This window comes from Lissotriton helveticus, chromosome 4_1, assembly GCF_964261635.1.
Source record: "Lissotriton helveticus chromosome 4_1, aLisHel1.1, whole genome shotgun sequence".
Lineage (NCBI taxonomy): Eukaryota > Metazoa > Chordata > Amphibia > Caudata > Salamandridae > Lissotriton > Lissotriton helveticus.
In genome coordinates, this window is record NC_136063.1 from 1,407,146,250 (window position 1) to 1,407,165,154 (window position 18,905).

General features: G+C 45.2%; 1 protein-coding gene across 2 annotated transcripts in view; it reads left to right on the plus strand.

Moving 5' to 3' along the window:
* Nucleotides 1–18,905, plus strand: part of DROSHA (drosha ribonuclease III) — a 669,472-nt gene that overhangs the window by 229,855 nt on the left and 420,712 nt on the right. For both annotated transcript variants that reach the window (XM_078687959.1, XM_078687960.1), the window contains exons 5-6: nt 4,169–4,307; nt 5,170–5,309. In XM_078687959.1, the coding sequence (XP_078544085.1) occupies nt 4,169–4,307; nt 5,170–5,309 (279 nt within the window). The remainder of the gene's footprint in view (nt 1–4,168; nt 4,308–5,169; nt 5,310–18,905) is intronic.

Sequence of the window (18,905 nt, forward strand, 5' to 3'; positions counted from 1 at the left end):
TGGCTGAAGCATTCATAAATTTCATTGTGAAATTGAGCACCCAAACTGCCATTTCATTGGGACAAATTTTCACTCCTGTGAGTCAAGATAGTGACCTGCTTAAACTGAAAGACATTATTACACATCATCCTTGGTACAAGCACCCTCCACCTCTTACCAGTGACAGTGACTACCAGAAGTTTAAACATGTCAAAGATGAACTGTCCATTATTCAGGAAAGGAATTATTCTAAGATGTTCAGGAATTGTCATTCCGCAGAGAGTGCGACAGCAGATAGTTGAACTAGCCCATGAAGGACATTGTGAAATTGTTGCCACCAAATAAACTACAGAGACCGGGTCTGGTTTCCACATCTCAGCGAGAGAGCTGACAGATAATTGATTTCTATGGACTATGTGTGTTGTAATATAGTAATTGTAACGCTCAATGGCATATAGTTGTGGGAATGGTATATCTGAGAAAGACTCAAAATCATATACATGTTGAGTTTCCAAAAGTACTTTTACTAAGCCTTTACTCTTTACATAAATAAATCAAACGGACTGTGTGCTCAGTGTCCCAAGTGCACCAAGAACCTAAAAAGGGAAGTGACAGTTGGGGACTTGTACAAAGGAAGGTTTCAAGTTATACACCGCGACCACAGGTAAGTATGCTTGATGAGTTAACAGTCCTCTAGCACAATGAAAAAGGCTCATCAGGACAAAACAATGCGCAACACCAGAAATAGAGTAACAAGGATAGTAACTTGTTTTTTTTTCCTTGTCGGATAAAATGCCAGACAGGCGTATTACCTGGAATGAGAATAATGTACTGCCAGTCTGAGAGGTGCACACCAAAAAATTGTGTAGCTCAAGCCAAGTGTAGGAAAGACAAGTGTTACTGGCATAAGGGCCCAGCCGGGCACTGTCAGTGAAGGGGAGAAAAGAGATGAAACTTTTGAGTATACTGCCATATAGATGAATGATGTATACAACTGTAATGATATCCTATATGGTAACTCACTCCAATGGGAGGGAGACAGGTAGACAGACAGTCCTATCATGCAGGGGTATGGAGTGCGATACAACTGTTCATACACAATGAATGTGTCAATAGTCCATCTAAAAAAACGGAGGAAAAGAGTCATTACAGGCTATAGTGGAGGCTCAAGTGATGTGCTGCTGCTATTAATGAATTGTAGGAAATGCCATTACTAACCCTTTGGGGAGGTGTTATTCCATGCAAACGGTATTGCAACTGCTTGATAGAATGTTATATGGATCTTTGAATTATCCAATGATTATCTGTATAAAAGGACACCTTCAAACTCTCTGGTGTGTAGAAACCCCAATTATAAAGAGAAGCAGAATGTTGGTGATAATTCACCAGTGGGACATTTATCGGCCTATATGTATTATAAGAGGTGAAAATAGTGAAACTTAGTGGACAAATACTCCACTGGGGAGGTGGCTAGAATTCTCTGGTGTTTGTCACAGCGAAGCTGCAATGCAACTAATAATTTAGAACAGTGTGTGCCCTTCTGCCGTGTGTAAAGGCAGTATGATATATATAGACTGATTCCTTGATGTACTGGGCAGTGGTGAAAACCGCTGTGGTTGTGAGTTAAGAGTATGATTATATTCCGAGTTTGACAGCAAATAGTACCTTCTATGGCCGCGGTGATCGTCAGCCTTATTAATGGAAATTCAAGGCGGTAACCACTGCACAATAGATTAAGTTTGGGTGAATTCTAGCCGCAATGGTGATCAATGCCCGTTTAAAAAAATATATACATCTCTCAGAGTAGTTTTTAAAAAAAACAGCAGCGGTATATATACACTGCAAGCGTGTCCACAGACAAAGCCTCCTCTTGGAGGCTTAACGAATGTTACAATCATACCAGTAGTGGAGGTGCATTCTGGATCCACTGGACGCGGCTGCTGAAGTCAGATGGCCGGAGCAAGGGCGAGCAAGACAATGTTACTCTTTCATGTGTTCCTCATTGTTTGGTCCTGATGAGACCCCGTTATTGCCCTTGGGGTTGAAACTCCATCGACATGTATTACAAAAGAACCACTCTTTCTGCCTTTTTGATTGTACTAGAGGACTGTAACTCATTAAGTATACTTACCTGTGGTCGTTGTGTCTAACTTGAAACCTTCATTTGTATACATCACCAACTGTCACTTCCCTTTTTAGGTTCTGGGTTTACTTGGGACACTGAGCACACTGTCTGTCTGATTGACGTAAAGAGTAAAGGCTTAGTAAAAGTACTTTTGGAAATTTATGGTGCATATGATTTTGACTCTTTCTCTGATATTCCATTCCCATGACTACATGCCATTGAGCGTTACAATTACTATAATAATACACACACAGTCCACAGGAACCGCTGTTCCCTGTTACATAGCAATTACCCTGGTTTCGTGTGAGTAGTGTCTTCCTTGTCCTTGATACAGACAGAGAATTGATGGCCTGTCATTTATGCAACTGCCTGTCCTATAAACCCACTCAGCACACCTTAAACTTGTCAGAGTTGTCAATGCATGCACGGTAAAGAATTGCTGTAGACTTCTTCCGTCCTCTTGACAACGGACCTAACCTGACGGTGATTATTGATGAATGCTACAGTTTTCCATTAATAGAAGATCTCTCATCTATCACTCTAGAAAGTTATCGAGAGATTAGATGGCATCTTCGCGATATGTAGTGTTCCTACAATCTTAAAGTCTGACAACTGGCCCACCTTCCAACAGTCGAGAATCAAAAACGTTCTCAGCCACCTTAATGTGAAGCATCAGAAGTGCACACCTCTTTGGCCACAGGCCAATGTCTTGTTGACCATTTCATGAGTACTCTTAAGGAAGCTGTCCAGCGTGCTGTACTTGAAAAAGCTTGACCTTATACCCTTTTTAAATTCGACTCTTCGAGATTAGCATTCAACCCCTCGCTCAACCACAGGTGAAAGCTGTGCAACCTTGATGTCTTGATGTTCAGGAAATCCATGACGACCAAGTTACCTCAATGGACTAACAGAAGATAAAATACTGAGGAAGTAACCAGCACGAAAGATTTGGATTTGTAAAAGGGAAACGAAGGCCTATGCAGAGAAGCGTCGACATGCAAAAGAGGTTACGTTCACTAGAGAAGATCGGGTGCTTGCTTGTCAGCAAAGAAAACGAAAGTCTGATGCTCCTTTGATTCTGAACCATTTCATGTTGACCAGAGAAGGACACATGGTATCTGCCCAATGTCCTGGGGAGTCTGTTACACAAGATTCCTCGCATTTCCGACATGTGAATCATCGCTCTTCAGGCACTGATTTCAATGTAGAGACTGGTTCTGAAAGGAAAAGTGAAGGCCCCCTGACTGCTGCTGTTCCTACATCACCAACGCCGGTCATGGACATTGCTACTGCCTGTCTCCTGTTTCCGAAGACAGTCATGATGTGTGATCAAAGCGTCACAAAGACTCATTGAAGAGCTATGCGTGTGTGTACATACATTTGTAAAAAAAAAGTACTTTTTTTAACAGAGGGGAGGTGTAGCTATGTGTGAGTTTGTAATGACGGAACCCTTGTAGATCAGAGTGTAGTCAAGTGAACGCAGGTTTAGAATGTTGAGTTTGCGGTTACACACAGAAAAATAAAGGGGTGTTATACTAAACTCCATGTGTGGCGTAGTCTTTGGCAAGTACTCGGACTGGGGAAGATGCTACAAGTACCATGCAGGTTTGGTGCTATAGCAAGGCCACAATGCACAGCTGCCTTGCAGCATTAGTTCATATAGCCATAAGTGGGCAACATGTTGCATTGACTAGCAATAGGATTTGTTGCTGTTCGAAAAGGAGCATGTCTGAATTGCAAAATGTCTCAGGGCTCTGCAAATGCATGCACTGAAGCTGGCTTTTCACAAGCCTCCTTCACAGACATACGTGTTTATTCTGTGATAAATTCCGTTGCATTTTGAAAGAAAGTGACTAAACTGCAAAACAGTTTACTGTTGCATTATTAATATAACATAAAGCGGTCTAATCTTAGGACTTTGCATTGATGTAAAAGTAGTAAATCAAATTACTAAAATAAAGTATAAAATGTTGTAGGTAGGTCATTCTGTAGCATAGTCCTAGGGATTTAGTCGTAGACCCTTTGGTGCTGTTACACAAACATTTGCTTTCACTCTATCCACAGCTCGAGTCCACCGTTGTTGGAACAAGTAAGCTGAGAGATTTATATGAACGGTTTGACAAAGAATTATTACAGAGGCAAGAACAGGCCAAAGCAGGCATGCCAAAATGGGAACCACCAAAGCCAGCTGATGAAGTAATAGGTGAGTATCACTATTGTCTTGTTTTAAAGACCTTTGTTTATGCTCTAAAAAGAGGGCTCTCTCTGTAGGGGTTGTGGTAACAAAATGGCTTCCCTTTCAGATTTAATGATGCCTAGATGCCCTTGAAATTGTCTCTTACAATAAAGATGTGCAACTTCTATATCCAGATTTCCAAGTGATTGTTCTATTTGGAAGTTGAATTAGAGGGCATGCCCCCCCCCCTGGTCCTAAAGGCTCCCACCCCCTTTTCTTGAGAATGGTCAGTTGTGTCCATCCCTATGCCTCTCAACTGCCAGAGTGCCTCTGCTTTGAAAATTTATGTTGAATTATAAATTGGCCACTAATTAATAGGACTTTTGGCTTGTTAACCAGTTTGCGTGATGATCTAGTGTGATTGTTGGATGCGAGAGTCGGAAATGGTCATGTGGAGAAACCTGTAGTCTTCCACCACTTGATCTCTACAGTCTTTCCCTACAAATCTTTTTGTTGATGAAAAATAATCGAGTTTTACAATCCTCTCAATTCAATCAGGTGAACTGCAGTTTACAGTTTTTTGAACTTTCCATTTTTCATACGTTTTTCATGCCCACAGCCTTATTTTACAGTTGTCCATGAGTTATCTATTGAGGGTGACTTTTTGTGGGGTGTGAATATAGCAAATGATGAACACCTATAGTAGGGATGCATCACACCAGGCAACATACAGCGTTGGATAATTGGGGATCAGCAACTAATATGGATGTTGATTTGTGTGTAAATAATTGAATAGTTAGCAGTGCTCGTGTCCGGAATTGGAAAGTAAGACCACTCTTGTGGCAAGTTTTTCCAAGTTTGATTTCAAATTTTGTTTTTGTTTTGTTAGAGAGTAGCAGTGATTCAGACGATTTCTTGTCTACTACCTCTTCCGATTCTGAGACTCTTGACGTGGTCGGAGAAATTAAACGGAAAAAAGCACATCCTGATCGGCTTCATGATGAACTGTGGTACAACGACCCTGGTCAGGTTAGTTTGTCTCCTTGTGCCTTTTCTGAAATACTTCGCTATATGTCAACGTATGTTTTTTTAGTGCATGTGTGCATATGCATGCTGATCTTGCCAGGGCTCTATTCTCGAACTATGCAACAAGCAATGGGCAGTCTGCCATAACAACCCTGTTTTAGGCTAGAAACCGAACTCCAATAGGTTTTTGGGTCATCTTTTAACCACTTAAATTCGAGCAGCATTCTTTCCATATACCAGTGTTTCAAGAAATATATCTACTGTTACATAGAGAGGAAGATTTGTGTCTAGTGGAAAAGGTGTTTTCAGTTGTATTTTAGAGCATACTATTTTGGTGCATAACAAGAACAGTCTCAACACGTTCACGATACTGCATCGCCAGAAGAGCATTTTCCATGGTAATCTGGGTATTATTGGTGACTGGACTTGCCATATCGGAGCAGAAGGAACAAAAATAGAATCCCTGCTACGAGTCCCAAGATGAGGGGCAGGCCGCCAAACACCGAGTTTACGAAGTTAGGAAAAATGCCAGGACTGCTTCAAAGGGTGCTAACAGTCCCGAAACAATCACCTTAAATACATGTACAATACCACTGGTATCAGACATGTTTAAGAAACGACCTAACATTTCTGCAAAATGTACTGGGCAGTTTGTTGATAATAATGCATGTATCTCTGCAGAAGTCCTTGCAACTTGCAGATCATACGTCTCTCTGGACGAGGTCAGCGGCACAGTTTATTGTAAAAGAATGGCTTTCATTCTGCTTAAAGTATCAATTCGTATAGAAGAGATGTTCAATAAAGGCCATAGCGGCGACTCCCCGTCTTTCTTAGTTTTAGGAAACAATACTTGCATACAACAAGTGACCCTGGCTGACACACTTACGAGATATGCTGTCCCTGGCATTATGCCACAACAGCTGTGATCATTCAGCATTATGTAGCTTCCATTGGAAAGCTGCCTGAAAATTGGATCTATCACTGCTGTGGCGAACCCTGCAGGTGGCAAGAAAGGTTATTGGAAGAACCCTCACAGGCTCCGTCTAAATTAATACCTTGACACAACAGTGTACCGCTTAGTGAGTGTTTACAATTTTTACCACTCAGAAATACCTCCTTTCCCCCACACCAACATTTGTGTGTGTATGGTAAATCCCAAGTCGATTTAATGTATTCTTTACCCAACCTTTCATACAGGCCTGCTGGTGTATGTTTTAAGCAATACTGAAACTGGAAAATCGTCACTGGTATTGTGATAGTACCATGTATTATCCGTTCAACTGATAGTTTCTCAGAAACGGTCAATGGTAATCTCTCCAGTTTTTCTATGCTCAGCACCGAATAGTCTGCTCCCCTCTGTGCCAAAGAGATTTGTTTATCTGTAAGGTTAAATACAGTAAACAATGACGTAGTGTTGATTAGACGCCAAGGCACATAGCCAGAATGAAGGTTTTGCAACGTCCAGCCTAACGGCATTATAGAACGTAATTGAGACTGGCCATGTTGTAACATTAGCAAGTCCTGTTCCATTATGTCTATGGCAGAGGATACAATGCTGTCCAAAGAGTAAATTCTGGACGACAGAGTTGTTAACCCATTGTCAACTACAGAGAGTGCTTTCTCTAAATTAATACAATCAATTTCTCGTATTCTTTCAGCTGTTTCCATTTGCGTGACTTTCCATGCTTCATTGTAAGCACCGTATATACCGGCGCATATGAAACGTTTATGACATGGTTTGCGGGGACCAAGTAAGAATTCTCGCAAATCAACGCCATCTTTAAGTAAAGACAAGTGTTGTTTTATATCTTGAAGTGTAGATTTTTGTAGCCATTCAAGGCACAGTTTTCCTACACTGTAAGTTGTTACTATCCCTGAATGTTGTCTCTGGATATATCTTGGATCTGGCCTAATTACTGTAAACCCTTGTGTCTTGTTCAGGAATCTATCTTGACAGTTATTCGTGTCTGTGGGCCAGATTAACCACTTTTTGCATTCAGGATTTGTTCTGTTTTGTTGTAAAATATAATTTACGTCTACCTCCTCATCTGTAGTTCTATTCCTATCAGGTGTGAGCTTAGGTATGGACTGTGTTTAAATCTTTTATCTTAGCAATGCCAAGACAAGATGTCTGTTGAACAGTTTCATTTAAGAACAGTATTTGTTCTGGGATGATGCAGGCTCTGAACAATGCTTCTAAACCTTGTACCTGCCAGTCTTTTGTGCCCCAAACAGTTTTCGTCTCAATGTTGTCTTTCCAAAAGTCAAAGCCTAATGTGGACAATTGAGCATAAAAGGCCGCAGAATAAATGTGTTTAGTATTTGTCCACATACTTTTCATGCCTGTCTTATTAACATTTTTGAAGTAAAAGCTTTCTGCGTTTGTGACATTAAAGCCTGTAAAATATGGAAATTTTCTATAGAATGTTTTAGAGCTACCTTTTGGTGGCGTTGGACAATGTTCCTATTGATTATAAGTAAAAACATTTCTAAGATTTGCAGATTTATGCAAATAATGATGACCAAAATGATTAAAACAAATTTCTTCATAATTTGATGAACCTTCTAAGTATTCATGTTTTGCCAATTTTGCTGACATTTCGGAGTCTGCCATCATGTTATTAACAGTTTCAAAGTCCCAATCATCAGAAAATGTACTAGGTGAAACAAAATCATTCAAGGAAACCTTAAATTGGTGTGGAATCTTCAGCAGCTCGACAGGGCCATAAATGTCATAATCAGTTGTATCCCCATGCTATTCCACCAGGTAGAGGAATTGCTGCGATGTTCACTGATGACCGGTCTCGTTGTTCACGATGAGATGATTTGTGTGGTTTCAGGAGCAAGTTGATCTTACTTGCTGTGTCCATTTTACTGTATTTTCCATCTATCAGCTTTCCCAAACTTAAAACCAGAATGAGCCATAGCAGGATATAAAAGACACCTAACCCAATCCAAAATTCAACCCATGGTGAAACCAGATATGTTTTTCCAAGCTCTTGACCAAGTTCCGTTAAATGTTCCTTGAAAGTTTTGTTTGTTTGCGCTGTTTCAGGTTCACTGGGATCCTCAGAAAAGGTATTGAAGTTGATGAAATAGCCAGAGGCAGTTCTGTCAATTGTTGGTATCGCATCCGGATTATTTGAAATCACTGGAGCTGCTTGTTTCCTTGACATGTTTGTATAGTCAGATGCTACTTCATTGTAGACAGGAGTTTCTTGACGATCTGTAATTTGCGTTTCAAGAGGCACGAGTTCCATGGCTTTATTGCATAGTCCTTTTCTCACTGCAGAATCTTCAACGGTGATGAGTCTTTCAGTTTGATCCTCTTGGATAGTAGCAAGATTTGGACGTCTGCTACATCTTGCGAGTCCACTGGGCCTATTACTTATTATCGGCCACATGATGTGGTTTTACCAGGTCAATTGACTCAGACCCGTTCTTTCTTCCAGCAAGGGGTGGCAGTAACACTGTTCTTGATCCGTGGACTGCTAGTACAGGTACTGGTTTTCTGTAAGAAGGCCCAAATTCCTTCTTATCTGCTATTTTTTCTCTGACCAGATCACCAATCTTTGGAATCCAGACAGGTCTTGCTGGGACAGGTGGTTTTTCTTCAGTGGTCGTTGGCTTTTCGCTTGTGTTGCTTAGACTTCTTCTTGTTTCATTTAAGTCCTGTAAAACAGCCAAACGATTTTTGATATCATAGGGTTTTTGTTCCACCACTGAAGTATGACGATTGCGGTCTTCAACCAACATTCTAATACCAAAAAGGATTTCATATGGAGTGATTCGGCCCAGAGAACTTCTTGGCAGGTTATTAAGACTACGTAGGACACTTATTAGATGTTTGACCCACCCATCACCAGAACCTAATACCCTAGGTGTTATAGATTGCTTTATGTCACTTTTTTTCTCTCCACAACCGAATTTCCCTCAGGATGGAATGGACTCGAAAATCGCAATGCAATGCCCAAGCTGGCCCTGGCCTCCTTGTAAGCCCTAGAGCTAAACGCAGGACCCTGGTCAGAATGTAGCGTGCCGATTGCGTATGTGCCGATAAAGACACGATGTTATTCATCAGTGCTGCACTGTGTGTATTTTGTACTGCAAAAGTTTTGCAACAAGAGTTTAAATGTCTGTAATCCAAAACTAGACGATATGTAGTGTCTGGTTTGGAGACAGGAAACAAAGGATTGTTCATGGATGAGGTGCATGTTTCAATCACCCCCTGGTATTCAAGTTGATCTAAGATCTCCCTGACTTGTTTTTTAGCTTCCTGCTTTACCAGATACTGCCTCTGAGAAGTAGGTTGATTTTTTTAACTTGATTTTATTGTGAGGAGAGTCCTCATCCCATCCCACATGATTTTTATATAATGCTGGTGCCTGGCCCACTGCCCATTTTCTGGCATAGGTGTATTTTTTATGAATAGGAATATGATTAGAGAAGGCTGGCATAATGGATTTCTTCGCCATGTGGGCACTTCCTGACAAATTCAGGTGGTCCGTCTTGTTCAGCCAAAAGGATGTCATATAGCCCTTAGATAGTTTTTCCCAAAAGAGCGCTTTTATTTTCCTAGTTATATACCCCTCTATCCAGAGTGTCACTTCGTATAACTTATGGGGTACACTAACCCTGGTGTCGGCAGTTTCAACCTGAATGTATTCATTCAGATCCACTGTCTCCAGAGGATCTTTCAGGATCCTGCGAGCTATGGTGATCTCTGCTGTGCTGTCCAGCATTGTCTGGGCCCACTCCCCGTTCTTGAGTTGTCCTCAAGATCTTTGGCATGTCTGATTTTAATACTTTCTACCTTCTTTTTGGGGAATTGAGTTTTCTTATTTTTTTAGGGCTCGGCTGAACGCGCGGAAGCGCGTCTCCGCCGAAGCTCTTTTGTCGGCGTGTGAGCTTCCCAGGAGACAATCCTGGCCGCGCGCATCACCTTGGAGGCGATTTCAAACTGACACGCGCACGCGAACGAGCGCTGCGGCCAGGCGCTGTCTCCTGGGAAGCACACACGCATGCACATACACACACACACACAAGCGCCCACGCACATACATACAGAGACACCCACCCCCCCTCCGCAGACATACACACACGCGCGCACACACACACGAGTGCACCCCCCCTCTCCGTCACACACACCCCCCCTCTCCCCCGCCGTCACACACATGCATACACACACAGGCACACACACAACGAGGGAACCGAGCCCCCCCAGCCCTTTGTAACTTACCAGATCAATTCTGAGGGACTCCGCTCTCCTTCTGGCGTCGCGAGACGCTTTCACTCCGCCTTCTCTTCCGGTCACGTATGCAGCCCCGCCCCCGTCACAGGCGAGTTTGCCTGACTTCCCGCATTGGCATCTCCATTGGAAAAGCAAGTAGGTTGTTTTGAGAATCTGGTCACCCTATCTCCGATAGGAAGCCACGTCTTTGGTTTCCGTAATTACGGTCCTTTCTTTCCCCGTGTGTCGGTCTCTCACAATTACAGGCCTTTCATATCTGGTTACTGCTGTCACTTCGCTCTGCTCTTTGCCGTAGCGCTCACACTCACAGGCTGTCTCTGAGTGCGGGCTCTCGTCTCCGCCGCGCTCGCTCGGTCTCCTTCGCCCCTGTCCCTCCGGTGCACAGCCGTTCCCCGTCCTTGGCCGTCTCTCACCCCAAATCTCCAGGGGGCGGGCTAGGGAGGGCGGGCCGAAGTCGCACGGGAAGAGGAAGTAGCCGAGGCTGGGTAGGGAGAGTGAGCCGCTCGGGTGAGCGTCCTGCCGGGCACCGGGGAGGCCTCGGGGGAGCATAGAGCCATGTTCAGCCGCCTGAGTGCCTTGCTGCAGCAGGCAGTGGAGACGGTGAGTGCCGGAAAGTAGGGCTAGGCAGAGGCGCGGGCGGCCCAAGAGAGGAGGGGAAGCCGGCAGGGGGAGGCTGTAGCCGTCTCCAGCTCAAGCATATAGTTATAGGGGAGATAAACCACAGCAGGCCGGGGATTGTGCCTCTGCACTTTATGGGAGAAGCACGTCCGTCGCAGAACTGCGCCATGCCTTGTAACCCCCTTTAAAAGTAAATGACACGTACAAGTCGAGAATATTGGCCCGATCTTTCCGGGTGTACAAAGCTGCCTTGACTTAAATGAGAAAGTAAACCCCTCCATTTGCAAATAACAGCACTCCAAATGTGTAGCCCTGACTGAAGTGGGTTTGAGTTAAATTGGAAGGAAGATATAGCATTTGTGAAGCACTTTCACAGTAACCAGGCTCTCTAAGCGCTGTGGCAGAGGTAACCAGGGCTGGGGGTTTAAAATCACTCCATGTCACAGCATACTAGTACCAGGGGGCACGTGAGAGTGGGTAACTCTCTGTAGCGCCCTCGGGTGTAAACTTCTGTGAGGGTGCCCTGGCTCAGAAGACGAGCGCCGATAGTGTCTGGGTGCATAGGGTTCGGTGTGTTGCAGCTGGCACGCACTTTACAGCGCCAAACCTGCGTGTGTGTCGTAGTGTGTGAATGCACAGCTCCAACTGGTCTTCGAGGAGCATGACTGCCTGCAGCGCACTTGGACCGGTGGTGAGAAATGGAAGCGCTATAATAATTGCACCCCCACCTCGCAAGTTTGCACCGTGTGAGATGTAAAGATGATTGAAGTGCATGAACCAGGGGCAAGGGGCATGCAGTGGCTTTGGGTCACTGTGCATCGACAGTTCAGCAAGGATCTGTTTGCAGCGTCCTCAGGCTTGTGCTGGCGGCGCCATAAAAGGGCAGCGCTACCTCCTAGGCTTAAAATGTGGGAGATGTAAAGATGCTAGAAGTGCGTCTACCTGCGGCTTCGGAAGTGTGTAGAGGACTGGTGTCAGTGCAAGAGAAAAAGCTACATGCACTTCTCAGAGGGCATTCATTACTATCAGTGGGAGGGTACCAGCACTTTTCAGCAGAGATTCATTACTGTCACTGGAAGTTTACAAGCACTTCTCAGCAGTGGGAGGACACCACCACTACATCACTCTCAAATACACTAAGTCACTAACACGCTCTCTTTCACTACCTCACTATCTAACAAAGTTTCCTAGTAGGTTTGTCCCATCAAATGACCATGCCATTTATTTATGATTTAAAGAAATGTAATGAGCAATGCCAATAACTCTACCTTTAATGCTGCCGAGACCATTGCATTGTAAATGCTTGTTTTAACGTGTTGCTCGTCTTTGAACTTCACGCGTTCTTCTTTGTGTTCTGATCGTCCTCTACTTTCGGATTTCTGTGAAGAAGTCTGAAAGGTACGAGAGGATTGTGTCTCAGTATCTTGATTTATCCGGTTTTCTTAAATTATCCCTATTTCTAAGGCTATACCTCTTTTCAGAGTGCTCCTTTTGAGGAGACCTACCTCTGTAGTGTAGTTCCTATATTCCCAATAGGCTCTGCGCATTGGAATAACATAAATAGCAGTGTAGACGTAGGACTGAGGTCATCTAGGTCTCTACTGACTATGTTAGACCTAATTAGTTTTGCCAGCTAGCTCAGAGGTCACTAGAAACTTTCTCGAGTGAACAGGAAGGGGTTAACTTTCCTGAATAGACGAGAAGGGATTCGTTTCTGACAACCGCATAAACATGACAACTTTGCTCCCTCAGAATAAAGAGTATATCTCTAGAGTCGTGTGAAAACAATAGACAGTTATTTTACTCAGTCAATCGTGCCTGCTTAATTTCACCAGGGGTGCAGAGAAATTGAGACAGGCGTTTTCAATAAAAGGTGTTATTTATTGAGCAGTCTTCTTTCTCATGCAAGAGAAATGAATTGCCACAGTTGCAATACTTATCATAAAGTAAAGTGCGTACAGTAAAAGGAGTATTATGAAATAATACGGTAAAAGCATTGATATGGTTTCTTAGCCCTATGATACTTTAAAATGGATTAAATATATACATACATAAAAACATTGACTAACGAACTCAACTGGTGCTTCTAAGATACGCCTACCCCGGTGTACCTGACCTAAGCCTAATACGTGGGAAGGAGTAAGTAAGTTGCAGTTTAAGTTAAGTTAGGTTTTTTGCCAAGAATCTGAATCAAGAATTCTCTTAAGGGTTTAGTCCGCTCCGTACCTTGGTAATAGAATGTAGGAGGTCTTGTATCTCTCTCTCAGGACTCGATCTCCCAGCAACCCGCAAGGGTGACTGGAAACACCGGAGCTGGAATTTGTCGGCTGGAGAAAAGACAGCGTCTCTCAGTGCATCAAATGGGAGGGTCGACTTCCTTCGGCACTGGCATCGGGTGGGCGTCGGGCAAGTAGATAGCCGCTCTGCTCCAAACCACCGTGTGTTTGGTTAAGGCAACCGTTGGTATATTTATACCTGAAAGGTGCAGAGTTTGACGTAAGGTTGGACATAAGACGTCACTAAGAACTAACAGTTCTTTCTGGACTCCAGGAGTTCTTGTGCAAATCAAAACAAAAGCAGGGGGATTTCCCAGGCTGCTGGAGGCTTGGTTTGTTTAAAGAACGCGTTGTACTTTCTAGGAGTCTATGGGAGTAGCCTTGCCGTATTTGGACTGCATGGGCTATGACTAGATATGGACATGATTCCTATGCCTTTATAAGGGTATGTTTTGTTATAACCACATAAGGGCATGAATCGGGGATATCTTGATTAGGGTCCTAGATAGATTCACAACACACACTCCACGTATTAATGTCCATCATTACTTAAATACTAAGCAATACTAAACATATAACGATGCATGTGTTTTCCAACCCACCCCAAAATACATAAATTGCATTTGAAATGGTGTATGGTATATACACGAAAATGAGTATTTATACTGTACGTTTTTCAAGCAGTGTTATCATTCAGGAAATGCATATATAAATATTAGCTGAATGAATTGCGAAAATTACACATGAAATGGCTCTGTATACAGAAGAGAAGGTCGAGACCATTTCATCACATATTTATACAATACTGTACATGTGCTAGAGGTTGAGGTAAAATATTGTCTCTAGTATCTCTAAAAATAGAAGCTCTGTTCTCTAAGAAAAGTTCTACTTTAAGCGGAGTACCATGTGCCGTAAAAAGGTAAATATTTTTAAAGTGAAAAAGAAAATAATTTTGCTTTCAGGGGAAAAAATAGTTCCAAATGTTTTCAGTAGTTTTGTTTATCAAAAACTGAAGGCCGAATTCAGAGTTTGGGGAACGTGTGTGCTCGTTGTTTTAAAAGTTATTCTCGTTGTTAGGAGAGAACATCATATCAGACAGGCTTGCAAAAAATTGGTCTACAACATCAGGTGAAAGTTCGACCAAGTTCGAAAAAGTTGAAATTCTGCATATGTGAGAATGATTGCTATCATCGATGTTGGGATCAGCAATGCTCACAGAAGGTTGTACCTGTTTGGTGCTGCTTTCCTCTCGTACTTCACCGCCACCTACTCGTAGTGGTGAAGTCTCAACGAATGCCGTCATCAGAATAGGTAGCCGCTGGGGACAACACATTGCATGAGTCGTTACATGACCTAGCAAAGTATCGATATCCATTGGTACTGCTGATGGTAGTGTAAGACAGACGTCCAACACGCATTCTTCTCCTCATACCAGACATCGAAGCACAGGTAAGATGCAATTCTGCAAGATGAGTCTGAATGAAAGAAACCATGTTGTGTTCGGATCTCTTAGCCGCGCTAATCCGATGACTTTAGTGATTCGGTCTCTGTAGCGTATTGCTAGGATCGTCTCTTCCATTGTAGCTGGAGCTTTGTCTGTGGCTTGGCTTGCCATATCGGAGCAGTAGGATCAAAAATAAAATTCCTGCTACGAGTCCCAAAAGAAGAGGCAGGCCTGCCGAAAAGGGAATGGACAAAATTCGGAAAAATGCCCAGAACTGTTTCAAAGGGTGCTAACAGTCCCGAAAAAATTGTCTTAAATACATGTGCGATGCCACTGGTATCAGACGTGTTTAAGATTTGACCTAACATTTCTACGAAATGCACGGGGCAATTTGTTGATAATAGTGTATGTATCTCTGCCTCTGTCCTTGCAACTTGCAGAGCCTACGTTTCTTTGGACGAGGTTAAAGGCACAGTTGTCTGTAAAAGAATAGACTTCATTCTGCTTAAAGTATGAATTCGAATAGAAGAGATATTCAAAGAAGGCCATATTGCCGCCTCTATGTCTGGATTGCTGTTTGGATACAATACTTGCATACAGCAAGTGACCATGGAAGTAACGCTCACGAGATAGGCTTTTCCTGGCACCATGCCACAACAGCTGTGGTCACTTATTAGAACGTAGCTGCCGTTGGAAAGCTGTCTGAAAAATGGCTCTATCTGTGTCGCAGGAGTGCCATGCAGGTGACATGAAAGGTTATTTGATGAACCTTCGCAGGCTTCATGCAAGTTAATACCTTGACACAGAAGTGTACCGCTTAGTGATTTTTTACAATTATTACCAATAAGAAATACCTCCTTTTTTCCTTCACTATAACATTTGTGTGTATAAGGTAAATTCCATGTTGACTTGATGTATCCTTTACCCAACCTTTCATACAATCCTGCTGGTATATATTTTTGGCAATACTTAAACTGGAAAGTTGTTATCGGAATTGTAATTGTTACGTATATTATCCATTCAATGACAGGTCTCTCTGACATTGTCAATGGTAATCTCTCGAGTTTTTCAATGCTCAGAATCGTATAGTCTGCTCTTTTTTGTGCCAAACTGATTTGTTTATCAGTAAGGTTAAAGATAGAAAATAATGACGTTATGTTGATTAGACGCCATGGCACGTAGCCTGAACGCAGGTTTTGCAACGTCCAGCCAAGTTGTACAATAGAACGCAATTGAGACTGACCATGTTGTAACATTAGTAAGTCCTGCTCTATTATATCAATAGCAGATGATACAATGCTGTCCAGTGAATATATTCTGGAGGACAGAGTCGTTAACCCATTGTCCACTACAGAAAGTGATTTTTCCAAATTTATACGATCAATTGCTCGTATTTTTTCTGTAGTTTCAATTTGTGTTACTTTCCAAGCTTCGTTGTAAGCAGCGTATATACCGGCATATATGAAACGTTTTTGACGCTGTTTGCGTGGTCCCAGTATGAAATCACCCAAGTCAGCACCGTCTTTAAGTAAAGATAAGTGTTGCTTAATTTCAGCCAGTGTGGATTTGTGTAGCCATTCGAGGCATAGTTTCCCTACACTGTATATTGTAACTATCCCTGGATGTTGTCTCTGGGAATATCTTGGATCTGGCCTTGTCTGTTTGAACCCCTGTATTTTGTTCAGGAATCTATCTTGACAGTTAAATGTGTCTGTGGGCCAGATCAACCATTTTTTCCAATCAGGATTTGTTCTGTTTTGGTGTAAAATATGGGATACATCTGAAAGAGACACGTTAGTATTAGATTCCTTACCTTAGAATATCCCCAGGCGTCAGACTGGATCCGGAAACTTTTGCGTAGCAGTACCCTTGCGCGTCGGTAGGCGTCGTCTGCGGCTCCGCGTCCGTCGGCGGCGTCGTGGGCGCCGTGATGACGTCGTCGGAGTACTTAGACGCCGCCTCCGCGTGCTGACGTCAGTTCTTCTTTTTTCCGCGCCAGCAAGCACAGATCTGGAAAAAGCAGTAACTCTAGTCAATTTTTGACTAACTTTTTGATCAACTTTTTGATTGTATTTCGAGTCTCTCGACTCCGAACGGTGCCGTAGGGATGCCCGGTTTCAAGCACTGTGACGATTGCGACTGCCTGATGTCGGTCACGGATCCTCACCGCGTCTGTTTCTCTTATCTGGGCGTCGACCACGACGACAAGGCCTGCTCCGACTGCCGGGCCCTCTCTTCGAAAGCCAGGCGGGAGCGGTCCCGCAGGCGACTCGAACTCCGGCAGTCGGTCCCGCGCCGTGAGAGGTCCCGATCCCATGGGAGGTCGAGAGACAGGTCGCGGGCTCGGAGCCACCACAGTTCCGAGGGTAGGCCGCACTCCTCCGGGTCGAAGCCGTCGTCCGGTAAGAGGCACAAGAAGTCCAAGCGGCATCATCGCTCCTCGGACTCCCCCCGACGCTCGCACGATGCGGCTGGGGGTTCGGGTGACACCACCCACGCGGCTCCGTCGGAGCCGCGGGCGCTGCGTGCAGCTCCACACCCTCCGGTCCCTGGGCTGAACGAGACGCAGGAGGAGATCGAGCGCTTCCTCATGGCCATGAGGAAACTCTCTCCTCCGACGGGCTCCGCGGCGCCTTCGGGCCCAGCGGACCCGTCGGGGCCTAGCGGGTCGGCGGCTCCGGCCCCGACGCCGTCTGGTGCTTCGGCCCCGACGCCGCCGACGCCTTCGGGCCCGGCGCCGCAGGTCCCCTCTATCCCGACACCGCCGGCGCCTTCGGGCCCGGCGCCGGGGGGTTCAGTTGTCCCGGCGCCGCCATTGCCTTCGGGCCCGGCGCCGCAGGACTCCGCTGGACCTCCTTCGGGATCTGGTTCGTCGCCGGTGGATCTTACGACCTCCCCGGCGTCGGACCCGCAGGTGTCGCCTCCGGCGCCGTCCTCGGGCGGCGCCGTCCCCGGTTCTACCTTCGTTTCTGTTCAGGCGCCAGGACGGCCCCGATGGGCGCCCCTCCAGACGTCGTTTGGTGAATTTCACTTTTATGAACAGGCCCCATTGGTTGAGAACCCTGAGTTTCAGGAGATGGGTGATGAAGAGGACTGGGAGGGGTCTGAGGACCCTCTGACCAGAGAGTGTCAGTCTCAAGAGGACTGGACAGGAGACCTTGGGGAGGCCAGTGGCCTGGACACCTCTCCAGACACTGGTTTTGTCTCCCCTCCTACCGTGGCTTCGGAGGAGGGGGCAACCTATAGTGTGGTGCTGATGAGGGCTGCCAAGGCATTGGGCCTTGCGCTCCCCGTCGCGGCCGTGAGGACTAACCTCCTCACTGAGGTCCTTAAACCGCAGTCAAGTTCGGCCGAGCCTCTGCTGCCCTTTAATGAGGCCTTGACCGACGTTCTTCTGGGCACTTGGTCCAAGCCCGCTACGGGTTCGCCCGTAGATAGGAACGTGGCCAGACGCCACCGCCCAGCCCCGGGCGACCCATGTTTCCTGTCCTCCCACCCTACCCCCGAGAGCCTGGTCATCCAGGCCTCCAATTCCCAGACCGCATTCCCGTCGGCCCCGCCCGACAGGGAATCCAAGAGGTATGACCAGTATGGGAAGAAGATCTTCTCATCCCTTAGTCTAGGCCTGCGGTCTTCCAACACCGCCTGCCTCTTGGGACGTTACACCCACTCTGTGTGGGATAAGGTCGCGGAAGTGCTGCCAGAGTGTCCATTGGAGGTACGGGCCAAACTCGGCCAAGCCCTTGTGGAGGGCCGGGATGCAGCCAAGTATTCCATCAGGTGTGGGCTGGATACCACCGACTCGCTGGGTAGAGCGATGGCAACGACGGTGGCGGTCAGACGCCACGCCTGGCTGAGGCCCGCCAACTTCTCGGCTGATGTCCAGAGCACACTCATGGACATGCCGTTCGATGGCCGTCGCCTCTTTGGCGACAAGGCAGACCATGCGCTTGAGCGCTTTAAGGACTCAAGGGCCACTGCCAAGTCCTTGGGCCTCTCGGGCCAGCGCC